The sequence below is a fragment of the Acanthopagrus latus genome, chromosome 8 (genome assembly GCF_904848185.1).
Source record: "Acanthopagrus latus isolate v.2019 chromosome 8, fAcaLat1.1, whole genome shotgun sequence".
Taxonomy (NCBI): domain Eukaryota; kingdom Metazoa; phylum Chordata; class Actinopteri; order Spariformes; family Sparidae; genus Acanthopagrus; species Acanthopagrus latus.
This window is the reverse complement of record NC_051046.1, coordinates 17,695,782-17,718,759: the sequence shown is the minus strand read 5'-3', so window position 1 is coordinate 17,718,759 and position 22,978 is coordinate 17,695,782. Positions and strand designations below refer to the sequence as shown.

Genomic DNA, 22,978 nt, shown 5'->3' with positions numbered 1-22,978 from the left:
TTAGGTCGTTAAATCATCTGACAGTTCTTCTGAATATATTGTTACAGAAACCTGGGATTTGTATTTACAGTGGTGTCACACAAAACGCCAATTCCTACTTAATGTTGCCTTGTGTAATTATCTTCGCCAAGGAGTTTATGTGTTGTCCTCGAGAAAATGTTCACATGGTTCAATGTTCTAAAAGACCCATTATTGTTCTCTGTAGCACCTCTATTCACCTTCTGCGTGAATGCTACTGTCTCTTTAAGGCCCCCTTCCTGAAAAGAATACTACTCCCTGATCGCACACCATAGCAGGCGTCACACACCATGTTTCCGCCTCAGTTCTGCAAGTGTTTTTGCATCCATTCCCATACTGTGGCATGACTGTATAAGTCTGACATCACAACCTTACAGTCGTCCTGATGGCTCCTCTAAAGGCAAAGTTTCTGAAACAGGATGTGAGATTTCACCAAAAAATAAAACAATTTGATACTTTGGAGGTATTTGCTTTAATATTTCATGCATATTCAACACAATAAATCTGGCATTTTCAACATAAAGCAGTTTAAAGCAGTGATGCATTGGTAATAGACCTTTGCTTTGAATTTTCATGGAGAACAAAGTTTTGAACACGAAGCCCAGAGGAAAAATATAGCACATATTTGTTTTCACTGTATTATATGTGGTGTGATTGTATCACTGGTGATGATTTCCTTTTCTGTGTTTTCTCATTCCAGGTGGTGATGGCTGTGGCTCAGCTGTATTTCCATCTTGCCCCTAAAGCGGAGGTCGGGGTGATTGCCAAGGCCTTGGTCCGTCTCCTCAGGAGCCACAGGTGAGCATTACCATTTATAATTTGAAATCAATTGTCCATTCAAATTACTATACCATAGTTTTGGCAGCAGCATAGTCCAAAATTAATCATAGAGAAGTCAAGCCAGTAGTATGAGCCATCTCACAGCATTATTGTGGCTGAGAGGGTTGAAAGAAAGAGTTCTGCGTTTATGAGTCTCACTTGAAAATAGACAAAAAACAAGTCCAAATGCCGCAAAATAAAGAATGAGAACACACAGCAGAATGTGAGGAGAGAAAGCTATAATGACCATGAAACTCACTAAAGTGGAAAGCAGTAAAACAAAAAGACAAGTGAGGGTAGTAAAATAAATCTCTGCTGCCCTGAAGCAGGAAGTGAAATTAAAGAGGGAGCTCAGTGAGACTGAAGTAAACATGAAAGCATAAACCATAAGGAGTGATGATGGCACATAAGTGGCCTCTTGGCTGTAAGTCGTGCAGACTGTCAGCTTCTTATTGAACAAGTGCTCCTGTGGCTCTGGGTGTGTTGTAATGGGATCATCATTCAGCAGCGACCAAACAGCAGCATCTCTCTGTGGGGGATTCGTCTTAAGTCCATTGTGCTGGGCAATGTTTCACTAGACTTAATTATGTGTATGGAGTTAGTGGTGTTTCAGCTGTAATTATTACCACTACGGTTTAATACTACGATGAATAATGCTTTGATGTTGTGAAAGAAAGGTACTCAAGTGTTCTAAGAAACATTATTGGCCTTATTTGTGTGAGAGACTGTTTACAAACAAAAGCAGATGCAAAGCTACACAAAGTTGCGGCTATATTTTGTCAACCCTCCTCACGCTGGCAATAACAGTTTGCCTTTTTTGACTCAGGAAATTCTGTAGGCATGATTTGTATAATGCATTTTGCAGAATGGAAAGCAATGGGAAAACCTTACATTATTATTGTATTCTCTATAGAATTTATTAAACAATACAACAAGGAGGGATAGCAATATCCCCTGGGTGCATATATGAGTAGTAAAGGATTTGTAAACATTAAAAAGAACTAAATAAATAAGATAATTTGATTTAAATACATGATTTCTGAAAAAAAAATAGACAACAACATAGTACATAACAAACAGTGCAACAGAACTAATACATGATAAAAATGATAGATAATCAAATGATAAAGATTAAAAAATAAAAAATAATAATAATATGAATTGGTCTTAGGTTAGTACTTCTGCAGTATTTTAATGAAAGAATGTTACATACTTGTAACTATTTTCGGACACCCAAAAACATGTTGTATTACTAACTAGATTATAATTGTTTAGTGCTCAGATGTGTGAGTCCATTGAGTGTGGTGTTCGTTCTTCTAAATATTCATGTAAATGTTGCCACTGTTGTGAGGAGACCATCAGTATGGCCACAGGATGTCTCAGACTAGAGATGAAATAGGATTGACACTTTATTAAATACATCTTTTTCTATCCTACTCTTCTTCATCATCAGTCTCTTTTGTTTCTGTTTCTTCATCCAGTGAAGTTCAGTATGTTGTTCTTCAGAACGTGGCAACAATGACGATCAAGAGAAGGGTGAGCTGCACCTGATGGTATTTTTTATTTTTATTTTTTTGCTGATGTAGCTGCAGATTCACTGAGATTTTTACTACTCTTCCTGTCCTTATGCTTCACAGGGGATGTTTGAACCCTACCTGAAGAGTTTCTACATCCGGTCTACAGACCCAACCCAGATCAAAGTCCTTAAGGTTATTTTATATTCTGTTCTATTGTGCTGCTTTGCTTTTCTCTATAAAAAGACTGTTACTTCTCTCAACTCCGAGGCCTGGTAATGTAACATATGGTGTATCAGCTGCATTTGCTCTCAATCATTTGTACCAGCTTATATACATCAAACCATAAACTAGTGAGTTTTTTGTTGAACAGAGATGTTATCTTACTGTTCCAAATTACCATGAATCAGAGAAGCAGTTTATGAAATATAGACATATAGATAAAAATATGATTTTAAATGTGAAAGCACAGACTTTGGCAGAAGCCTTTCAGTATGTGAAAAATGCTACAGGAAAAAGCTACACAGTAGTTACAGTTATTAGAGTCTTGTAATTTAAGTTTGCAGTCTTCAAAATGGTCATTTTCTTTTTTGTGTTTTGCAGCTGGAGGTCCTCACCAATCTGGCCAATGAGACAAACATCTCCACCATTCTCAGAGAGTTTCAGGTACGGTTGAACCTCCACAAGGAGGGATTCACCGAGCCTAGAAAGCAGCCTTTTTCTTATAGTGCTTGTCTTAACGAGTATTTTTTTTTCCGGCAGACATACATTAAAAGCATGGATAAAGACTTTGTGGCTGCCACAATCCAAGCCATCGGCCGTTGTGCCACCAACATTGGAGAGGTGAGGGACACATGTCTAAATGGCCTTGTGCAGCTGCTGTCCAACCGAGATGGTAAGTCTTTCTACGTGGTACTCTAGATGCTGTTTATGTGACACACATTGCAGTAAATGCCATTGAAGAATAAATTGCTGCAGCTGGAGGTTTTGACTGCCAGGTCAAATTATAATTTACAGCCTGGCACCATTTCTATATGCTTTCACGTCTCCATTATAGTCCAACTGAGTAAACAAATTCATGTTTTGACAGTGTTTTTGTAAGTTGCTACCCTAAGGAATACATAAACAACCTGGTTGTCTTCTCAACAGCAGCAGCAAAAATAATTTGGAAACACTTAGTGACTAACTTAACTTAATGGGACTCAATTTAGATGGAATTCATATTAGTAACTCAATCTATGATGAAGATGCAGGAAAACTAATTTAATGTTAATTTATGATTTCAATGAGCGATTCTTCCTCCTGTTGTACAGAGTTGGTTGTAGCCGAGTCTGTGGTGGTTATTAAGAAGCTGTTGCAGATGCAACCAGAGAAGCACAGCGACATCATAAAGCACATGGCTAAACTAACAGACAACATCCAGGTGAGTCTCATTCACAGCTGCTGTCAATGTCTTTGAAGAGTTGTTCTTTCTTTTCAACTCTCCTCTTGGACATGGAGCTTCCATCCCTGTCCAGGACCAGTAGAAGGACATACACAACCATTTAATGTAGTTTATTTGTTTTCAGGTGCCAATGGCACGGGCCAGCATCTTGTGGCTGATTGGAGAATATTGTGAGCACGTTCCTAAGATCGCCCCGGATGTCCTGAGGAAGATGGCCAAGTCATTCACTAATGAGGAGGATATTGTGAAGCTACAAATTATCAATTTAGCCGCCAAGCTCTATCTCACCAACTCTAAACAGGTGTGCCTTTCATGTTTGACTGTCACTAGCATGGACACAACTTTGACTTGTCATTAGTGTCTGCAGTGCTTTAAAGCTTCAGTGTAGTGTAAAGCTTCATTTTGTAACTCAAGCAGAATCAGATCTTCACAATTTTCACTTCTTTCACAGACCAAACTATTGACACAGTATGTTCTCAACTTGGCCAAGTATGACCAGAACTATGACATCCGTGATCGGGCACGCTTCATTCGCCAGCTCATCGTGCCCACCGAGAAGAGTGGAGCACTCAGCAAGTATGCAAAGAAACTGTTCCTCGCCCTCAAACCTGCACCAGTCCTCGAGTCTCCATTTAAAGGTACATAAGTCGTCACTGGATCGCACCTTAGAAAAAGCTCACGCAGTCCCAGTAATATTCTTGAACACTAAAAAAAGATTATGTGTCCTTATCAGCTAGCAGGTTTGTATCTAGTTTGTCACATTCCATTGTTCTGTTTTCTAAACCCTTAAATGTTTATATTGCGAGAAAGCCAACTTTTGCAATAAACAAACTAAACTGGTCGACATGTTTTGAGCAATTTATTAGGGCTTAATTACATTTGGTGCTAAAGCCCATGCTGAGGTTATCATATTGTACAGAGTCACAGGGATGGACCCAAAGGGAGAGATGTGAGGCAGAAATACTGCATGATGTGAAAGGGACAGGTATACTGAAAATACAGATAATGGTCTACTTTGTCCCATTTTTTTGACCCACTTGCTGTATCAGTGATCAACAGTTGCAGCTGCAGCAGTAGCTCTGACGCAAAACTCCTGGAGGCAGTTCAAAAACTTGACTCCAATTGTCACAATTTCGTGTGACACATTGTACTAATTTTAGCTGTTATTCATATCACAGACACAGATGTGATACAGGCGCTTAGAAATCACATAAATATAATATATAATATGATTATTATTATTATTGTTATTATTATCATTATTATTATTCCAAACGTGTTTTGTGTTTTCTTCATTATCAAGGTAATTCTGTAATAATGTTCTGCACATTCATGGATACATTGCAAACAAAAACTGCTAATAGCTAATTCTACAAACTTGTAAAGATCTGGTAAGTAGAATTTAGTAGCATCTAGTGGTGTGGTTGCAAATTGCTCATTATCATTGGTCGTAAAAATTATGGGAACTATGGTTCAAAATTTTGGGGATCGTTATCCCCCTAAGAAGTAGTGACAAAGTGCCCTTTGTGTTGCATTGACCTCTGTTTGTCTGTGCAAAATCTGGATTCCTTTTTTCTTGTTTTTGCAGATCGAGACCACTTTCAGTTGGGTTCATTGTCCCACCTGCTGAATGCAAAGGCCGGCGGCTACCAGGAATTGCCTGACTGGCCTGAAGCTGCCCCAGACCCCTCCGTGCGCAACGTGGAGGTGAAGGATTCTGTGCGTGCAGTGGGAACAGTAACTTACAGAGACACGGGGGCCCTCTGGGATCTCCAGGGGCCCCAAAAGTTGGAGGGGAGCGAGAGTCGCTCCTGCCCCAGAGCGGTGCCTCAGAGGGGCTAGACAGAGTCACCAAAGCCTCACACCCAATATAACATCAACTCCAATATAACATTGATTCCTCTTTCACCAGCCATCTTTCATTCATAAGCATTAACAGCTCATCTGTGACATGCATCCTTTTTTGCCTCCATCTGTTTCCAAATGGATGCTGCTGAACCTCTCCCCCTCCAGGGAGGAGAATGAGTCACAAAGGAGAAAAGAGGATTACAGTCTCTATTTAAAAAATTCTGATTCACAATGAAAACAGTGAGCAGCAGTGAACTCCTCGCCCTCTCTGCTGCACTTGCCTCTGTTCGGCAGCAGCTTACTCGCCCTGTCCAGGTGATTTTTCACCAGTATCTGAGCCAATAGCACATGTGATACAGAAGGGAGCTACAGCTAAGTCTTCACTACAAATCAGCGTCAACAGCAGCAAACCTCATATCCTGCTGTTCTGTTAAAGGTTGATCTAAAGAGGAGTTTTAAGAGGTCATCAAAAATAATACCGCGTACAGATGCAACCAATAGTTAATATTATGCATCTGTATTCAATTTATTCAATTTCAATCAAATCATTCCCGAATTTATTCCCAATTAGTAAACCAAATTTTACTCTACTGGATTGTAGCTGAACAAACTCTTGCTTTAAGAGCAATTAAGAGGTTCAATGTTCATCTTCCCAACTCACCTAATGCCCTCCTCTTCTTCTCCATCACATTCACTCCATGTGCCATCGGTTCACACCCAACAATGTGAAAAAAATGACGACATGAAATCAATACTTGAGTGCATCACACATCAAAATCAAGACTCATAAAACTGCTTGATTTTAAATTTCAGGAGTGACCTCAAGCCTTGATTTTGTTGTCATATTGTTATTATAGTGTTTATTTTATTACTCACAGTCCATTGTTCCATACCTAGTGTTAATGTGTCATTAAATTGTGATGCAGATTTCAAGATGAGGCCACTGGTGCATTGAGTGTTAGTTCGATTTGACTTTTGGTTAGCAAGAGACAGGCCTGTGGAAGACCAGACCAGTTTAAATAAGCACATAAGTCACATTACTGTCTGCTGCTTTCCAAAGCATTTAATTCACCTTTAATTCAATTCCCAACCCTCCAGGCAGATGTTTGTTTCCATTACAAGGAGTTGAAAGATAGCTCATCCATTACAGCGAATGATTTCTTGCTTTTATTTTGTTATCACAATGAGTTTACATCAGACACAGTAGCTGCATTCAAACAAACTCTGACATCTGATTGATTTTCCAACAACATACCTCATAACCAGAACTAGGTTTGCAATGTCATGTCATGATTTTGATATTCTCATTGTGGTGTAGTCTGCATCTGATTACATTAGCTTATGACATCATTTTAAGTCCAGAGGGCTGATAATTGACAGATCACGACAAACCATTTCTATACCTGATTAGACACCCTAACTCATAGTCGTTGGGCGCCTATTCCCCACATCCTTATGCCGCACTGTTTCCAAAACCAATGGATTTGTTGAGCTAACCAGAATCAAATTTGGTAATTCAAGAGTGAAGCATGCAATCAGAGAACCTTGAAATAACTAAAACAAAATAGTAGATGTATTGAAAACATCAATTTTCTGTCACTTTAAGCGCTAATAGCACAAATTCAGCCTTGACTAAACCTACTGATAGGAAGAAAAAAGCAGTGACCAAGCCTGAACCTGTGTTGTTTGAAAAAAGAATTGTACTATTTCATAACTAATAGCATACATAACATTGATTTGAAAATATCAAAAACCTATAGTATGCTTTGTAAAATGGTCTGCACTGATGTATAATGTGTATGATTTGACATAAAAAAAAAAGCAAAAGTAACTCAAAAACACATAGCGGTTCAGTTGCTCAGAAAGGTTTTATGGCCATGATCAAACTAAGTATCCAATCACATCCACTCTTGTTGTGGCTGTGGAAGCTGCGAGGATCAGTGGACCCTCTGAAGTCCCGACCTCTCTGACAGGCTCTCCCTCTGCAAATTATCATCTCCACAGATAGAAGAAGTCATAGACACCAGCGAGGGCCGGATCGGCCTGCTAGGAGACTGGCGAGAGGTGCCCCTCCTCCTCCTCCTCCTCAGTTTGGGAGTGCAGTGGTGTTTGTTTTGATGACTGCTCTCTTTCCTTCTATAGTCTGATGTCTGGTGTCTGCTGATGATGGTCAAGTCGATGAGATAAGATTGATGAGATTTAAGTCCTCAGTGCTGAATCCCAGAATCTATGTAGATTTACAGAGGATAAATGTGACAGCCATCTGTGTCCCAAGTAGAAATAGACCATAGTTTATCCTCCTTGAAATATGTAGACATGAAGATGTAGGATAAAAGTTGATGCTAAATCTTCAGACAAAGCTGACTCAGGTCCAAAGGATTAGAGAGCTGAGCTTGACAGCTCATTCTTCATCCAGGAAAAAGCATTTGTTCTACTCAGAGTCCACTTGCTTGCCTTGCCAACCGTACTTCTTCATCAGCAGGTTAAGAAACTTTAGATGTTTAAACTTCCATTAGCTTATATGATTACTCCATTATTCTGAGCACTTATCAGGATTTCTCCTCCATGTTGGTTTAAAAGTTGAGATTGACAGTTCATTCTTGACCTTGAAAACCACACAACCACCTTATTTACACTTTCTTTTAAGCCAACAAGGACAAGAAGTCAGTGTATCATGACAATTTAACAGCCTTCATCTGTTAGTGATGACCACCTGAGGGGCTTTAATCCATCTGTTTAAGTTTTCTTGGACAAAACACAAAAGCCTCGTATCCACCAAGCGATCCAGTTCTGTTCAGTTTGTTACACATTAGAATGGTTGTTTTTGCATTCTCATTATCAGAAGTTGTGGATGGTACCAAAAGAACTGCACCGTGCCGTCTTGTTTTTATTTTACTGTTCTGTTTAGGCACACTTATCTGAAAGGTTATTTGATTAAAAAAGTCATATGAAATGATTAGACAAAAAGTCAATATCTTGAGGTGGTGAGAAGTCATAATGAGTTAAAAAGTCAACATTATCAGTTAACTTATAGCTAATAATTTAGAATTTTTTTATCTAATAGCTTTTGAACTCATTATTTCCATGACTAACCATGAGAATCTTTTTTCATCAAGCTTAGTTTTTATTGTATTTTTCTTTTTCCTTAACTGAAAAAAAGTACTTTGGATAAAATGTCTGAAGGCTCCAGAAGGATCAGATAATTAGGAGTAAGTGGACCTTGAGTGGACATGGTCAGTTTGATCATTAGTGGGCCACTGTTTCTTCTTCTGCACCTGGCTGGTCTCATGTGAAATTTGGGACACAACTTGTGAATGTGTCACAAATGTTGTGTGATACTGAGTGATGTGATTTCCCTCTGCTGTTCCACTCTTCATCTAGTTCATGTTCATCCATGCTCGTACAACATCCTGCTTTACCACTGTTTACAAGTTTTTTGGTAGATTTTTTAATTGGCATGTATTTGCTTGATGTATTAGTAAATGGTGAATGTTACTGTTGACTTTTTTATTTATTTATTTTAGCATATATTTAAGTATTTACAGTATGATTAAGTTATATTGGAGTGTTTTGATTTTATCAGAGAAAAACAACATTTACCAGCTACCTAAATGCCAGATATTGTGGTAAAAAAAAGTATTTGATGTCTCTGTGATATCACAAACTGTTCTCACACGTCTTCTTTTTTTAGACCCAGAAACCTTCCTGTGCCTGTTTCTCTTATTTTCCTGACTTTTTTCTTAAACTTTTCCTTCCTGTTCTCACCTCCATCCCAATCTTTTTTCTTTTCTACATCTGCCAGGTTTTTACGCTGCTTGAAAGAGTCACAACATTAACGAGTGTGAGTCAGTTAGCGGCAAATAGCCCACCTCCTTGAGCCTCAAACCCATATAGCGGCAAAACCCGAGTGCTTTTTGACACCCTGCCTAATGTAGTCGCTCTCCTGTGCTAAGCTCAGCCAAAGCTACCTGAAACACAGCACCCTCTTTCTCGGTCTCTACCATTAAAGAAGTGATTCTTTTAGCAGGCTGTGCAGTCCTCCCACATGTCCAGATGCATTAGCAGCCTCTTGGGTTTTGAATGGGGTTTAGAGGATGTCCACACTCATTAGCTGATGGCATTAGTTAATGAGTTTGGTCACAGAAAGGTCAAGACACAAAGTGTGGGAGGATAGTCACCATCCTCAAAGACATCACTTCTCTTAATGGAGCTGCTCCCTATATTGAAAGAAAACCATTTCTGCAACTGGTCATGAAGGCATCACCTGGTGCTGACATCTATCTGTGCAACAAAAAAAAAAGACAGACAAAGCATTAGTGTGTGTACTGAATTTGTTCTCTGACTGTCAGATCTAAAAGCAGATCCGACGGCTGGCTTCATTTGGCTGCATCACGCCCAGGCAGAGGCATTCATGGCCATGCTACTGTAATCTGCCTTCGTCTCTGCTTCTGTCTGAGGGGGCTTGTCACTGAAACAAGGCTGACGGCTCACTGTCTGAATTCCACTTTGTCTGCCAGGTGCCAGAATGGACCAAATGCAGCAGCCGAGAGAAGAGGAAGGAGAAGAAAGTGGAAAAGCCATTCTACTCTGACTCGGAGGGCGAGTCTGGCCCGACGGAGTCGGCTGACAGTGGTAACTTTAGCTGGATGCTGGCTGTGTTCTTTTACAGTCAACGAGCCTGTCCATCTCAGAGCTCTGTGTTGTATTTAAAAGTGGAAGTTTCAATCATAAAACCCAAGTCACTCTGAATCACACCAGTTATGTTCCACCACTGTCAAGTAGACACTAATTTTAAGGTCTTTACTGTATACAATGCTTTTAGAATTATCTACTGAAGTACTATTACTGATTGTAGTAATAATTTAATACTTCAGTATTATGTTTGTCTGAGTGAAAGTCTTCTCATAATCTTCCACTCAGTATTCAGTGAAAATTAAGTTTTCATTACTAAAATGAGAGATTATAAAGGACAAAGCAAAATCCTGGATGTCAGTGTACCTTTGACAAGTTGTCTGGTTTTTGTAAAGACTAAAAAGACTGTTAATTAAATCCAGATATTGTGGAATGATGCAGCATCATTGAACAGCAGTAGTACAACATCATCTCTCTAATCTCTGTCTTTAGTCCTTTTTGTTTGTGCCTCAGGTATGCAATCTGCAACTGTCAGTGGTGCTGCTAAATCTTTTTTATTTTGAATTTGTTTGCCACTTGAAAAAAAAACAGTATTTCTGGGGCATTAATAATACAAGGGAGAATAAAAATGTGATCATCTTCATTTGTGAATGTCAAGGAGAAGAAGTTGCTACAGATTTAACACTTGTACTACAGTGAATTTGAGTCTCATGAATCTTTAAAAACATAGTTGTCTTATGGTTTATGTGAAGCTCTTGTGTTGTCTGTTTAAGTGCTTCTGAACAGTGTGTATATCAGGTGTCACCTGATATATGGTGTATACTGTAACTTGCAATGCATAATTTCATCTCAGTTTTCTGTGTAAATTAAGTGAGCTTCTCACCCTCTCTGATCCTTTTCCCCTTCAGAGTCGGACTCTGCCAGCGGCTCAGAAAGTGGCAGCGGCAGCGAGGAGAGTGCGTCGGGATCAGAGAGTGAAGAGAGTGAGGATGGCTCTGAGTCAGAGGAAGAGGAGGAGGAAGAGGAGGAAGAAAAGGAAAAGAAGAAGAAAAAGAAGGAATTAAAGAAGCCGGTGCAAGAAAGTGAAAGGTAGTACATGTTTCTGTTATGGACACTGCACACATTGTTCTGAAAGCCCAATTGATGGTTCAGTATAGTTTGATAGGTAGTTTTATTATACAGCAATCTCAACACTCAACCTAATGAGACTGCTTAATTTTTCTTTCCTTACCAGTGAGCAGAGCAGTGAAGAAGAAGAGAGGAAGCATGAGAGGAAGACTAAACAACGTAAGAGTGACTCAGAGTCTGAATCGGATGAGGACGAGGAGAGCGAGTCTGAGAGCAGCCAATCAGAGTCTGAAGAGTCTGAGTCGGAGGCAGAGGTCAAAAAGAAAAAAAAGGTAATGATAATGTATCCCTGTTAAAAAATAAAATAAAATCAGGAAATATCTATGTTAGAACAAAGTCTATTTGTTAACATTCTTATCACTGACATGTGGACCAAACCCTGTATTTAGCCTGCCCCACCTGGAAACAGAAACCAAAAAATTTCCACCTATTCATCTAAGTTTTCTTTCATCTCCCTCCAGTCAGCTGAATCTAAACCTCCTTCTAAGCCTGTCAAGAAGGAGAGCAAGAAAGAGAAGAAAGAAATGTCTCTGCTCGACCTTGATGATTGTGAGTATTTTCATCTCTAAGAGCTCTATGCTCTGAAAGAGAATATAGAACTAAAGCAAAGACAGTGTGCAAGGACGTTTGCAAACCACATGATTATTTCTGAAAGTAAAAACTCAGACTTGTTCCCATGAGAGATAGCATAACAGAGAGACGAATACAGTCACGGCTGAATCACACTCACATTTCACATTTTCCCTCTCAGTCGAACCTGCTCCTTCTCCTCAAGTCACCCCTGTCAACACCTTCCTGTCAAATAGCCTTGTGACCGACCTGGAGGGATTGTCTCTGTCTGATACTGTTCTCTCTCCGGCAGTAAGTATTCACACTTTTCGCATCTTCCTGTTCCTCTTCCTGGTCGTCTATTAGAGGACCCGATAGGAACAATTCATGGCTAATTCTAATTAGCCATTCTAACTAAGGAAGACACAATATACACTATCCAACAATCTTGACTTCTGCATCCTCAGTGCTACCCTAAAAATACTAAAGATCAAGGTACACATGGAGCCTGGTCCATGTTGGTGGAAAAGAGGTAACACTGCCAAACTGAAATGCAGTTTTTTGACATGAGTATCCTCTCTGAACTGACAGCTAGAAAACATGAAGTGATGCCAATTATAAAAGCCAAACTCAACCGAATGAGATCCTTATTCCACCTGGAACGATCAGATAGTTCTCCTACATGAAACTGACTTGAACACACCATTAGATGCTGACAGCAGATTAGAAAATGTAGCTGTCATGCTAACTGATATCAACCCTCTATGTATAATTGGGCATTAGTATCAATGACACTTGACACATGACACATCTTGTCCTCTGCTTACAGACCATTGCTCCCTCCAGTGCACTAAAGAACTACGAGATGCTGCACCGGATCACGGGGGAGGGTCTGTCGGTGGAGTACTGCTTCAGCCGACAGCCATTCAGCCCTGATGCCAACATGGTGGCGGTGCAGATGCAGTTCACCAACAACGCCACCTCTGACACGAAGAACCTGCACATAGAGGATGTGAAACTGCAGTCTGGGATGAGGGTCAAAGAGTTTTCTGAGATTGGTGAGTGAGGGGTTGCTGGGCCTGAATTTTTCATTCAAACTACCTCATTTTGAAATTTTTCCAGTGTGACCCATGTTTAATCCCAGATGAGAGATTTTCTGCCTGACTGCGTGTTTCACTTGTCATGTGTCAACAGAGCTGCTGCCTGCAGGCGAGACGGCCACAGCTGTGATGGGCATCGATTTCTGTGACTCAACACAAGCAGCAAACTTCCAGCTGTGGTGAGATGGATTCTCTGTTTAACAGTTTCAACACCATGCAGTCTTGTAAAAGAAGCACTGAGTGGAAATAGAACTGAGGCTGTAACTAAACTAAACTATTTTTCATTTATGTGCTGAGTTTTGAAATTACACTCATTGTTGGGCTTGTTAGCGCCGCCTGTGTCTGCAGGCCGGTTGTGATAGTTGATTGTACTCGTTTTATGTCCTGCGTACAGCACAGAGGAAATAGATAAAACGTTATTAAAATAAATTCAGAAATTCCTCTGTCCCTCCTAGAAAAACAATTATGATCCCTGAATCTGTATTGTCTTTCTCATTTTCAGCACTCACACCAGGAAATTCTTCGTGTCTATTCAGCCACCAGTTGGAGAGCTGATGAGGCCTGTCTTCCTGACAGAGAACGAGTTTAAAAAGGAGCAAGGTGAGCAATGAATCATTATTTCGAGGAACAATATGTAAACACCATAACTTTACTGCCATTGCATCAAAACAAGTCTATCAGGATAGGAAAGTGTGCATAAACAATTTATTTCACATATTTCTGACTTCTATCATTTTTTTTTTCCTATTTTATTTGGCTACTTTGTTGTCATTAACAGTATATAGAAAAAACAGTGTTACATATCTATATTGGGAACATATCAACCAACAAATGGAACCCAAATGCACAGGACAGACAGGCAGACGAGAACTAAACAAAAAGCGAACTTGAATAATAAAAAGCTGAAAACTCAAAATCTGTAAAATCCCAAATCCCAAAATAGAAGAAATAAAAGGATTACAGCAAAACTCAAGAAATCCAAGAACATAGGCAAAAACAAGAACAAAGGTCCAAGTGAAACAAGACTCATGAGGATAGAGTCATTAGAGGCAGTCATTTCTTTGTGTTAGTTTTCTTGCTAGCAACAAAAGTATTTTTAAGAGATACTGATCCAGAGTTTATCTGGAATATTGTCCTAATTTAGTTAGATGTTCATCTGCTGTCATGTGCTAGGGTTCTGAACTTAGAACATTTTGCAATCCTGAACAGGTATTGGAGTGTCAGGGTTTGTTTAGGTCATTCAGACTTTAATCAGGTTCAAAAGTCTCCTGAGGGTTTTTTTTTTTTTTTTGATGAAAGACAGTCTGATGTACACATTCAGTAACTGACTGTATACTAGGCCCACTGATAAAAGGACTGTAATAAGGTCAGTTGAGGAGGAAACATCTTGACATCACCTCACATTGTAAAAGTAGACAACAGAACAGCATCACTTTTGTCTTTTCTCATCATCAGCATTTATTTTAAGATTCCTTTCTGAAGTACTTTTTATGTCTGTTATATGTAATAAGACAGGTTACATCAATGATACAGTTAGTTTTTTGTGTGTTTGTAATAAGAGTAGCATTAAGTGTTTGGTTTGTTCTCTTTTATCATTTTTGGTCACTACAGGTTCAGTATGTAGTCAAATGAGTAATCACAGTTTTGCATGAGATTTATTTATTTCAATGGAAGCCTTGATTGCCTTTTAAATGTTTGCTGCACAATAGTTTCATCCGTACAGTTAACAACTGGTTTGTTTCAATACCCACACTTAGCGATGGCTTCTGTAAAGTGATTAAAAGTGGCTCCAAATTTATCAGCTGTAACATGAAAGTGATGAACTTTCATTCATCAGTAACTGAAAGCGAATATTTTCTGCACTTGACTTATAATTCAGTGTTTATGTTTTGAAATTTTCATCACTGGTGACACTTTATCAGACTTGTGAAGCTTCCTCAGTAGCCACAAAAGGCTTTACTGTACTTTTTTCTCATGTATGCAGTAGTGCTCCCTAAGACCTTTAAACACACTTTAATGTGTAAAATACCCTTTAAGTGAATGACCAAAGTACTTAATTGGTGAGTTGTGGGAGTCACACCCCTCCCAATTTCCCTCATGGGAACTTATTTCAGAAAAACATGGTAGTGAATTGACGGAAACATAGTTTTTCAATCCCATTTGAATTGTGTCATGAACTTTAATTCAAGAAAGTCACAGTTTGTCATAAAACTAATGAAATATAAGACTGTGAAAATATTAAATTATAAAGACTACACAGCTTGTTGAACAGTCATCAGAACCTCTAACTTAAACATTGTAGAGCTGCTCCTGTATATTAGCAACTCGCAGAAATAATGAACTGTCCTTTCACATAACTGTAATTGTCAAAATGACCAGATTTATTGTGATACCACCTTTTATTAGTACCTTTACTGTACGGAGTTGGCGGCCATGTAAATGTTGATGACCTGTGTTGAGTGAGATGATGTAGTTCACGGAGCAGTTTTACACAAAACTAAGTGATATTTCGCTTTAATTACCACAAGTTCCAGTTTTCTTGACAATGATCATATGTAAGATTCATGACACAATTCAAGCAGGATTAAAAAAATATCTTTATCCATTCACTACCATGCAAGGTTTTTCTGAAACAAGGTTCCATGAGGTCCACTAGGAAGGGGTGTGAATTCTTCTTCAAAGGAAATGTGCCCATCAAGTGTTGGTTAAGTGTACCGTGTGTAGGTACATGTTGGACGTGGGACCTGCCTGTTTACTTCCGAGCGGTGCATGAATGTGGATTTGTGGGTATTGTGACAGATCCTTCAGTGTTTACTAACTGTACTAGTCACTTCAAATACACCAACATCCAGCCAGTGTTTGGTAGAGCAGCTACAGACAACAGTTAGCAGCATGTTTCTGTTGTGTGGTATTCATTTCCCATCCTGACTAACACTGAGCATAGTGACTCTTTAAACATGTGTCATATCCACGGTTCCTCCTTCTTCGTACTGTCCCCCAATAGAGAAGCTATTACACAATCTAGGTAAGTTGGCTTTGATAGATTTGTTTCTCCCAGCCATCTGTGTGCCCACCTGCCTTATAGCCAACCTCAACCTCACACAGACCCCCCCACCTCCCACTCCCCTTCTCCTCTGCCCTCCTCTAACGCCTCCTGCTGAATCACCCCTCCTCCCCTCCTGCCTTGGTAATCAACACTTAACTGCACCTCCAGGTCTGTAGCTGCAGACAGACTCACCTGTACTAACCTGCATCTTATAAAGGCCGCTCACATTCTGCTGCAACAGGAATGACTGGAAATGCTCATCCACTGATCCTGATTCACTCTTCAAGCACCATGTGCACAAAATGAATAACATGAGGCATCAGAGCAACACTTGATCATGTGCACTAAACTGCTGATAACCACTGATGGGAATATGCGGTGTTGTCACAGCACATTTGTTTGTCTGATGGTTTGTTGTACATTCAAACCTGATTAGCTTTTTTGTGATTTGCAGGTCAAAAAACAGAAGTTTTTTTAGATGCATTGGTTTCTATAAAGTATTTTTTTCCGTATCAGAATCAGCGATAGTGTTCTATCCTACACAAACTGTAGAAACCCCTTGAAACAAATGTATGATTCATAAAAGTGGGTTCTGTAAATAAGTTTTACCTGACTAGAAAATTGTTTTATATCCTATTAGCCTGAATGTGTACATTTATACCACCATTCACAAACAAGAATTAAGTCAGAAGAAAAAACTTATTTGTGCTGTGATAGTGTTTTTCTACTGTCACGTCATGTTTTCTGCTGTCATGTCAATAATTTCAAAACTCAGATTTATCTGGTGGACACTCCCCATAAGCTGAGAACCACTGGTTAATTCTATTAAAATGAGAAAATGCTGACAGTTGCCGCTCAAATTTCCTAAAACCCCAAGTGATGTTGTGCTTAGAGATATTCACATCACTTCTCACATTTAAAAAGTTACAAGAATTACCTTATCAAGTCACTGTCAACTCAGCTGGTTTCAATGAGAAGTCTTATTGCACATAAGCTTATGAGAAAATAACCCTACTTCCCACATGACTTATTACCTCAGTACCGCAACAGTTTCCTAATGAGTTTATGGTGTCAGTTGCTAGTTCCAAATCTCCTTCATTAGAGCATGATATTGGTAAGTAAAGTATGGTCACATTTAGAGTAAAATAGAAAATATAGCCTGGTACACTTTCGATTGACAAGTTGCAACCACTTGGACCTTCCAATAAGGACTGATGCATCGCTACTAACTGACTTTAACACTTAACTATTGAGTGTATACTGAATTAGAGAAGCTAGGTGGGTAGGGTAGATTTGTGGGGATGCTAAGTGGTCTCGGATCCAGCCCAGACTCCTCCTCAGCTCCACCCTTTTGTCCAAATAAGGTTTGTTCTGGCTCCAAAAAGCAGAAGATGATGATGGAGTAAAATCCCAAACTTTAGGCTTCAAAACTGAAATCCACAAACCACTCTGTGTCTACTTTGTTTTATACTGTCTGTGGAAAAAACAGAGCAGACGAAACAAAGTGTAACATGGAGCTGGCTGGAGTTTAAGTGACTCAAGACTGTGTTATTAAGACATGTGACGAACCTTCAGTCAGCTTCTTCATGTCTTTTGACCTGCAACATCTCCCAAATCAATGCTCAGCAGGAAGCACCCACTTTCAAATAAGAGTGTTAATTCTTGAAGAATTTACATGTCTTACTTTCAAACCACACTGAAAACTCATGAGGCATTAAACTGGACTTGGCGCACAAATTTTCCTCTTTATCACTTCAAATTGACCAAGACAACTGCGTCTGTCCTCTACTGTGCTCAGTGGGAAGCATCAGTGAATTCCTCTTTAGGTTTCAGTAGCATTTTGGAATAATTGGTGCACTGTATGTCCTACAGGACTGTAGGAGATGCGTCAGCCATATATACGGTATCTGTATATAATACTGTATATGTTTGTAACTGTTAGATAATGATAAAACAGCATACTGATACTGTACAAGCAGCACCCTGTTCTGTATCGTTGTATCATCAATAACTGCTTTGCATTTTTTGCTACTCAGATAGAGAAAATAAGCAGCAATTGTTTTCAGAGTTCTCCAGTTTGACCAGTGCTCTGCTGACTCCTCCACAGGTCAGCTGATGGGTATGAATGAGATCACAGAGAAGCTAACTCTGGACATGAAGTGCCGGAACGAACACACCATTGTCCAGAGGGTGACCACCGCCGCAAACCTTAGCAGAGTGCCGTGCGGTTCAGACAAAGAGTGCAGGTGAGAGGGATTAAAACAAATATCAGAACTAAGAGTTATGATCTAGAAAGCATCAGAATGCTGATACAATCAAGTTTTATCAAAATCTTAGCAAGATATCCCATTTCTATTTACAGATCTTATATGTAGTATTTCCTCTAGTGGTAAAGACTAAATTCCATCCATAACATGTCAAGAAAAATCCTTTATTGCATTAAGATGTTTTGAGATTTGTTTTGTGCTGCGGGCCTAAAATACCACCAGAGGTAGATGAGACCATTTGTGTTATTGTAATTGATGAATTGACCTGTGTAGGCTAATGGGTGAACGATGTAAGGATAGCTGGATCGGGGAGCAGCTTTGTCTCACTTTATCAAACCTTTTTTGATGTGCATATATAGTGCCGCCATCTGGCTGATCACTACAGTGGCTTCAGACATTGCAGAAGAGAAAGGCTGCATTTTTCATCATCTTTCTATGTTTTTTTGGCCAGTGGTATCATTTTGAAATGCAACTGTAGTGACCAGTTGACATCAAATGTTAGTAACTCGAGGGCACAATTTTTAGTTTTTAGTTTTATTGACAAAATCTAAAGACGGTAGTCAAAATAGAAGGTAAAAGATGTTTAACCGCTTTCTTAAAGGTTTAAAAGTTATTCCAGAGTTCAAAAGAAACCATACCATCATGGGTCTTACATAATTATTTGATTTGAACATTTTACCAAATGATAAAAAATATTTTAGTTTTAACATAATCAAAATGTTACTATTAATTAAGTTATTAATTGCAAAGTTATTTTAGCCATTTGCCCGTTTCAATTTATTTTCAGTGCCATTATTAGGCAAGCCATGGTAAGATGTTTAAATCAATCCATGTTTTATCTTAAGTAGAGAAGATTTCAACACATCACACATAAATGAGCAGCCATTTAGAAAAAAGGTTTCGTGCACATTTCTTTATAGCATCATAGGTGGGTTGGTCATTATTTTATGTCACTGAAAACCTGTCAGATTGTTCTCCATACTGTTTTTTATTTGGAACAAAAAACCTGCTGATTGACACACATGCATCCTCTTTTATTTCTGCTGCTTCGTCTTTATTTCCGACCTTTGCTGCTTTGACTTCAGTCCTCCTGTTCCTCCTCCTGATCATCCTGTCTACAGGTTCGCAGGCAGGACGGTGAGCAGCAGCAGCTTGGTGTTGGTCACCGTGGCGACCAAAGAAGAAGGAGCAGCCCAGCTGACAGTCAACTGTGAGAAAATGGTGATCGGCACAATGCTGGTGAAGGACATCCTCCTGGCTCTGACACAGTGACGTGTGCTCGACTTTTGTCGCCCCTGCCCCCTCACACACCGACACCCCTGTCACATATCGTCCGAGATTCATCACACGCGTAGCATCTCCTCCGTTCTCCTGTAAGCAGCGAGGAAGTTCCCAGAATGTTTAATTCCAGTTTGTTGTTTGGTTCAAAAGCCTTCTATGGTTAGAAAATACTCCTGTATCCACTGAATGCCACAGCTGTACATGATACTTTTGACAATCAGTCATGACTAATGCTGAACCTGATATAGAACCATTCTCTCACTTCTAAAGTTTATTACATAATTGTCTAAATATACTTAATTTGCAATGAATTTTCCTTCCTTGAGGAGACAATTTGATGAACTGGATTCCAATTTCCGATTCGTAATCAACTCATAAAGGATAGATTTGTGTATCATTTCTTTGCACAGGGTCCACTTAATAAATGTTTTCAAGCTTCTGGCCTTCCTCAACACATGGAGTTACCATACTCCAATGTGACTAAGCATAACGAGAATCAAACATTTCCTCGTCTATGAACATTTCTGCCTGTCACATCAGATAGATTCCCATCGGCAGTCAGGGTTGCTTAACAATGAAGACAGCAGCTCCCATGATCCCACGCTACTTCACAACATCTTTAAAGTACATCCTTTCATTGTTGAATTGAGAGATTCTAGTGGCAGAAATTTCTGTGTTAAAACAAGGTTCAAAAGAAAGATATAAATAGAAGTGAAGTAAAATAGCAGTCACAAATAAGTTAGATAAAACGGGAGCATTAAAATTATAATATTAGGGGCTGAGAAGTCTGGGTCATTTATTATGTAGCAGCAGTTGGAAATAGAACGCTAGTCGACTGAGAGGAGGTCAAAGTTACTAAGATCCAATGTTATGATCCATTCAATGATATCCACTCTCAAACCACTCAAAACATGACCTCACTCATACACTCCATCTGCAGAGGAAGGCCATCAGATTTGGTTTAACATTTTTAAAGACACGAAGTTAGTGAACCTTGAGTTTTTACATAAGGGCGTCTTTCTCTGATGCTTTTCAGAGAAGAGAAATTAAAAAGTGATCAAGTTTCACCCATAAACTTTAGAGCTAAGTTGCCCGAGTAAGTTCTTCTTTAAGTGGTTGCACAAAGCTGTCATACCATTTTTTTATTTTTAGCTTGTTAGTTATTGTCTCTCCAACCATTTTAAGATGTAGATTATAGAGGTAGTAGTTTATGAACTCTAGGTATGAATTTCCTTGCTAAAAAACACATACAAAGGTAATCCTCCTTTCTCATTACTTGAATGTAGCATGAAGGCTCAACTGAGACAACAACTACCTATAACGAAATCATTTTGGCACAATAAATGTTGTTAATCAATAACAACATTCCCGGGAATAAAGACAGATATCCATCTCAGATTCTGCGATTTTAGCATTTGGCTAGCTCTCATAGTGCACATGTTCATTACAGTATGTGGGGCATTTATTAAAACAAACCTGAAGATGTATAAATGTTATTGTATGTATTGCAACCTGTAATACAGTCCTGCTATACGTAAGTAAGGTGTGGTGTGTCTGAGTGTGTGTATGTGTGTGAGTGTGTGTGAGATGACACTGAATATTGATTGACCTGGCGAACATCAACTGTTTTCAAAAATGACTCAAAATGACGCTTGACTTGAAATCATCATGAGGCACATTCTAACCATTAGTTCACCTGAAAATAAGAAATCATGTCTTTGACGACTGTTATTTTAATGTATTTTTTATTTGAAAAAGCGACAGTGAACCTTAATTAATATTCAAACAAATGTGAATTCACCCGAGTTTCCAATGCAAATGTTTTTGGCAAATCTAATGAACATTTGTCATAAAATTCAATTAACGGTTACATTCAGTTTTGAATGATCCACAAAGTACTTAATAAACTACTCAGTACACATGGTAATATGTTAGAAGATATGTTTCTTCTCCAAAACCCAAGATTTCCAACTTCTTAATGCCATAGAATATGAATATAACCAGCAAATATTTACATTTCAGGTGCTGGAACCAGAGATTTGGATTATCAAAACAGCTACTGACTGGTTTTAGCTGCTCCCAATAATTGAAACCTTTCCCCTAACTTTTAATGGATGTTTAAATTAGTTTGAGTAGGACATTGTAGTGTATTTTCTTTCTTAAAGAATACTTATGGATTACAGTTGAAAAAGTGCTTCTGATAATATTGTGAAAGCATTTTCAAATCGAGTGTTGTCTTGATTTCATTTGTCAGGCAGCACTGTTTTCATGCCTTTTACTATATTTTGATTTTACGTCAGAGGTCTTGTTGCTTCTCTTTTGTTATTCTCATTGTGTCCTGTGGCTTCTTACCTTTGATGCATTATTTATTGTTTCTATATTGTTGGAAAATGTAACAGCTGTGTTTTACCAAAGGCGCACAGTCAAACTTCAGCCATCATCGTAGGAGACCGAGCGGCAGCAGCAGAGAACGGTTTTATTTTGGCCTTTTTGCATTGTTTACCTTTGAAGCACTCACACCTGAAATGTCCATTCATCGCAGCAGAGTCATGATGAAGAATGTAAAGAGTGAGAAATTCTACTTTTAATGTAAACATCTACCGAGAATGACACAGCTGGATAAAATAACCCCATAAGTCATGTCTGGCAAATTGTTTTGCTTTCAGATATCCAAAGTATGGTTTATCATACTCTGTGTGTGTTTGTGAAATGTGATCCTGAAGTATTACAAGTTTATTTATTATACAAATAAAAATTACAGATACATTTCCACGCTTCCTCTGTCTCATGACTTCAAAAACAATAACCAACCACTGGTGCTGAAGAAAAACCAAACACCAGGCAAGCTGTTTGACTGTCTTTGCATTAAGGCCATAGGTAAAAGGTAAACAGCTAGCTTGTTCTGTCTTCCAGTACCTCTTAATATTACTAATTAACATATTATATTTTATTTTTTTAACCTCTACAAAAATTGGATCATATATATATATATATATATATATATATATATATATATATATATATATTTTTAACCTCTACAAAAATTGAGCATATATATATATATATATATATATATATATATATATATATATATATATATATATATATATATATATATATATATATATATATATATATATATATATATATATATGGGGTGGATGTTTTAAGCTAAGATTACCCCGTACTTACATTAGCTTCTCAGCTAACATCCAGCGAGCACCTAAGTATTACAAGTTTATTTATTATACAAGTAAAAATTACAGACACATTTTTATCTCTTATCTGTCTTGTGGCCTGAAAAACAGTGACAAACCACTGGTACTGGAGGA

The 22,978-nt window shown here is 38.6% G+C and overlaps 1 protein-coding gene across 10 annotated transcripts in view; it reads left to right on the top strand.

Annotated features, from left to right (window-relative positions):
- LOC119024318 (AP-3 complex subunit beta-2) overlaps positions 1-22,412 on the top strand; it is a 42,415-nt gene extending 20,003 nt beyond the window's left edge. For 2 of the 10 annotated variants that reach the window (XM_037106990.1, XM_037106986.1), the window contains exons 9-29: positions 719-816; positions 2,319-2,373; positions 2,475-2,546; positions 2,955-3,017; positions 3,114-3,246; positions 3,665-3,774; positions 3,920-4,096; positions 4,247-4,433; positions 5,384-5,514; positions 7,648-7,707; positions 9,446-9,484; positions 10,161-10,275; positions 11,184-11,364; positions 11,510-11,675; positions 11,865-11,952; positions 12,155-12,264; positions 12,782-13,010; positions 13,147-13,231; positions 13,555-13,652; positions 18,206-18,344; positions 19,451-19,637. In XM_037106990.1, the coding sequence (XP_036962885.1) occupies positions 719-816; positions 2,319-2,373; positions 2,475-2,546; positions 2,955-3,017; positions 3,114-3,246; positions 3,665-3,774; positions 3,920-4,096; positions 4,247-4,433; positions 5,384-5,514; positions 7,648-7,707; positions 9,446-9,484; positions 10,161-10,275; positions 11,184-11,364; positions 11,510-11,675; positions 11,865-11,952; positions 12,155-12,264; positions 12,782-13,010; positions 13,147-13,231; positions 13,555-13,652; positions 18,206-18,344; positions 19,451-19,637 (2,523 nt within the window). Of the gene's footprint in view, positions 1-718; positions 817-2,318; positions 2,374-2,474; positions 2,547-2,954; positions 3,018-3,113; positions 3,247-3,664; positions 3,775-3,919; positions 4,097-4,246; positions 4,434-5,383; positions 5,515-7,647; positions 7,708-9,445; positions 9,485-10,160; positions 10,276-11,183; positions 11,365-11,509; positions 11,676-11,864; positions 11,953-12,154; positions 12,265-12,781; positions 13,011-13,146; positions 13,232-13,554; positions 13,653-18,205; positions 18,345-19,450 lie in introns of all 10 variants that reach the window. The other 8 variants (XM_037106988.1, XM_037106985.1, XM_037106987.1 and 5 more) reach the window with 6 other exon arrangements.
- Positions 22,413-22,978: the final 566 nt, after the last annotated feature.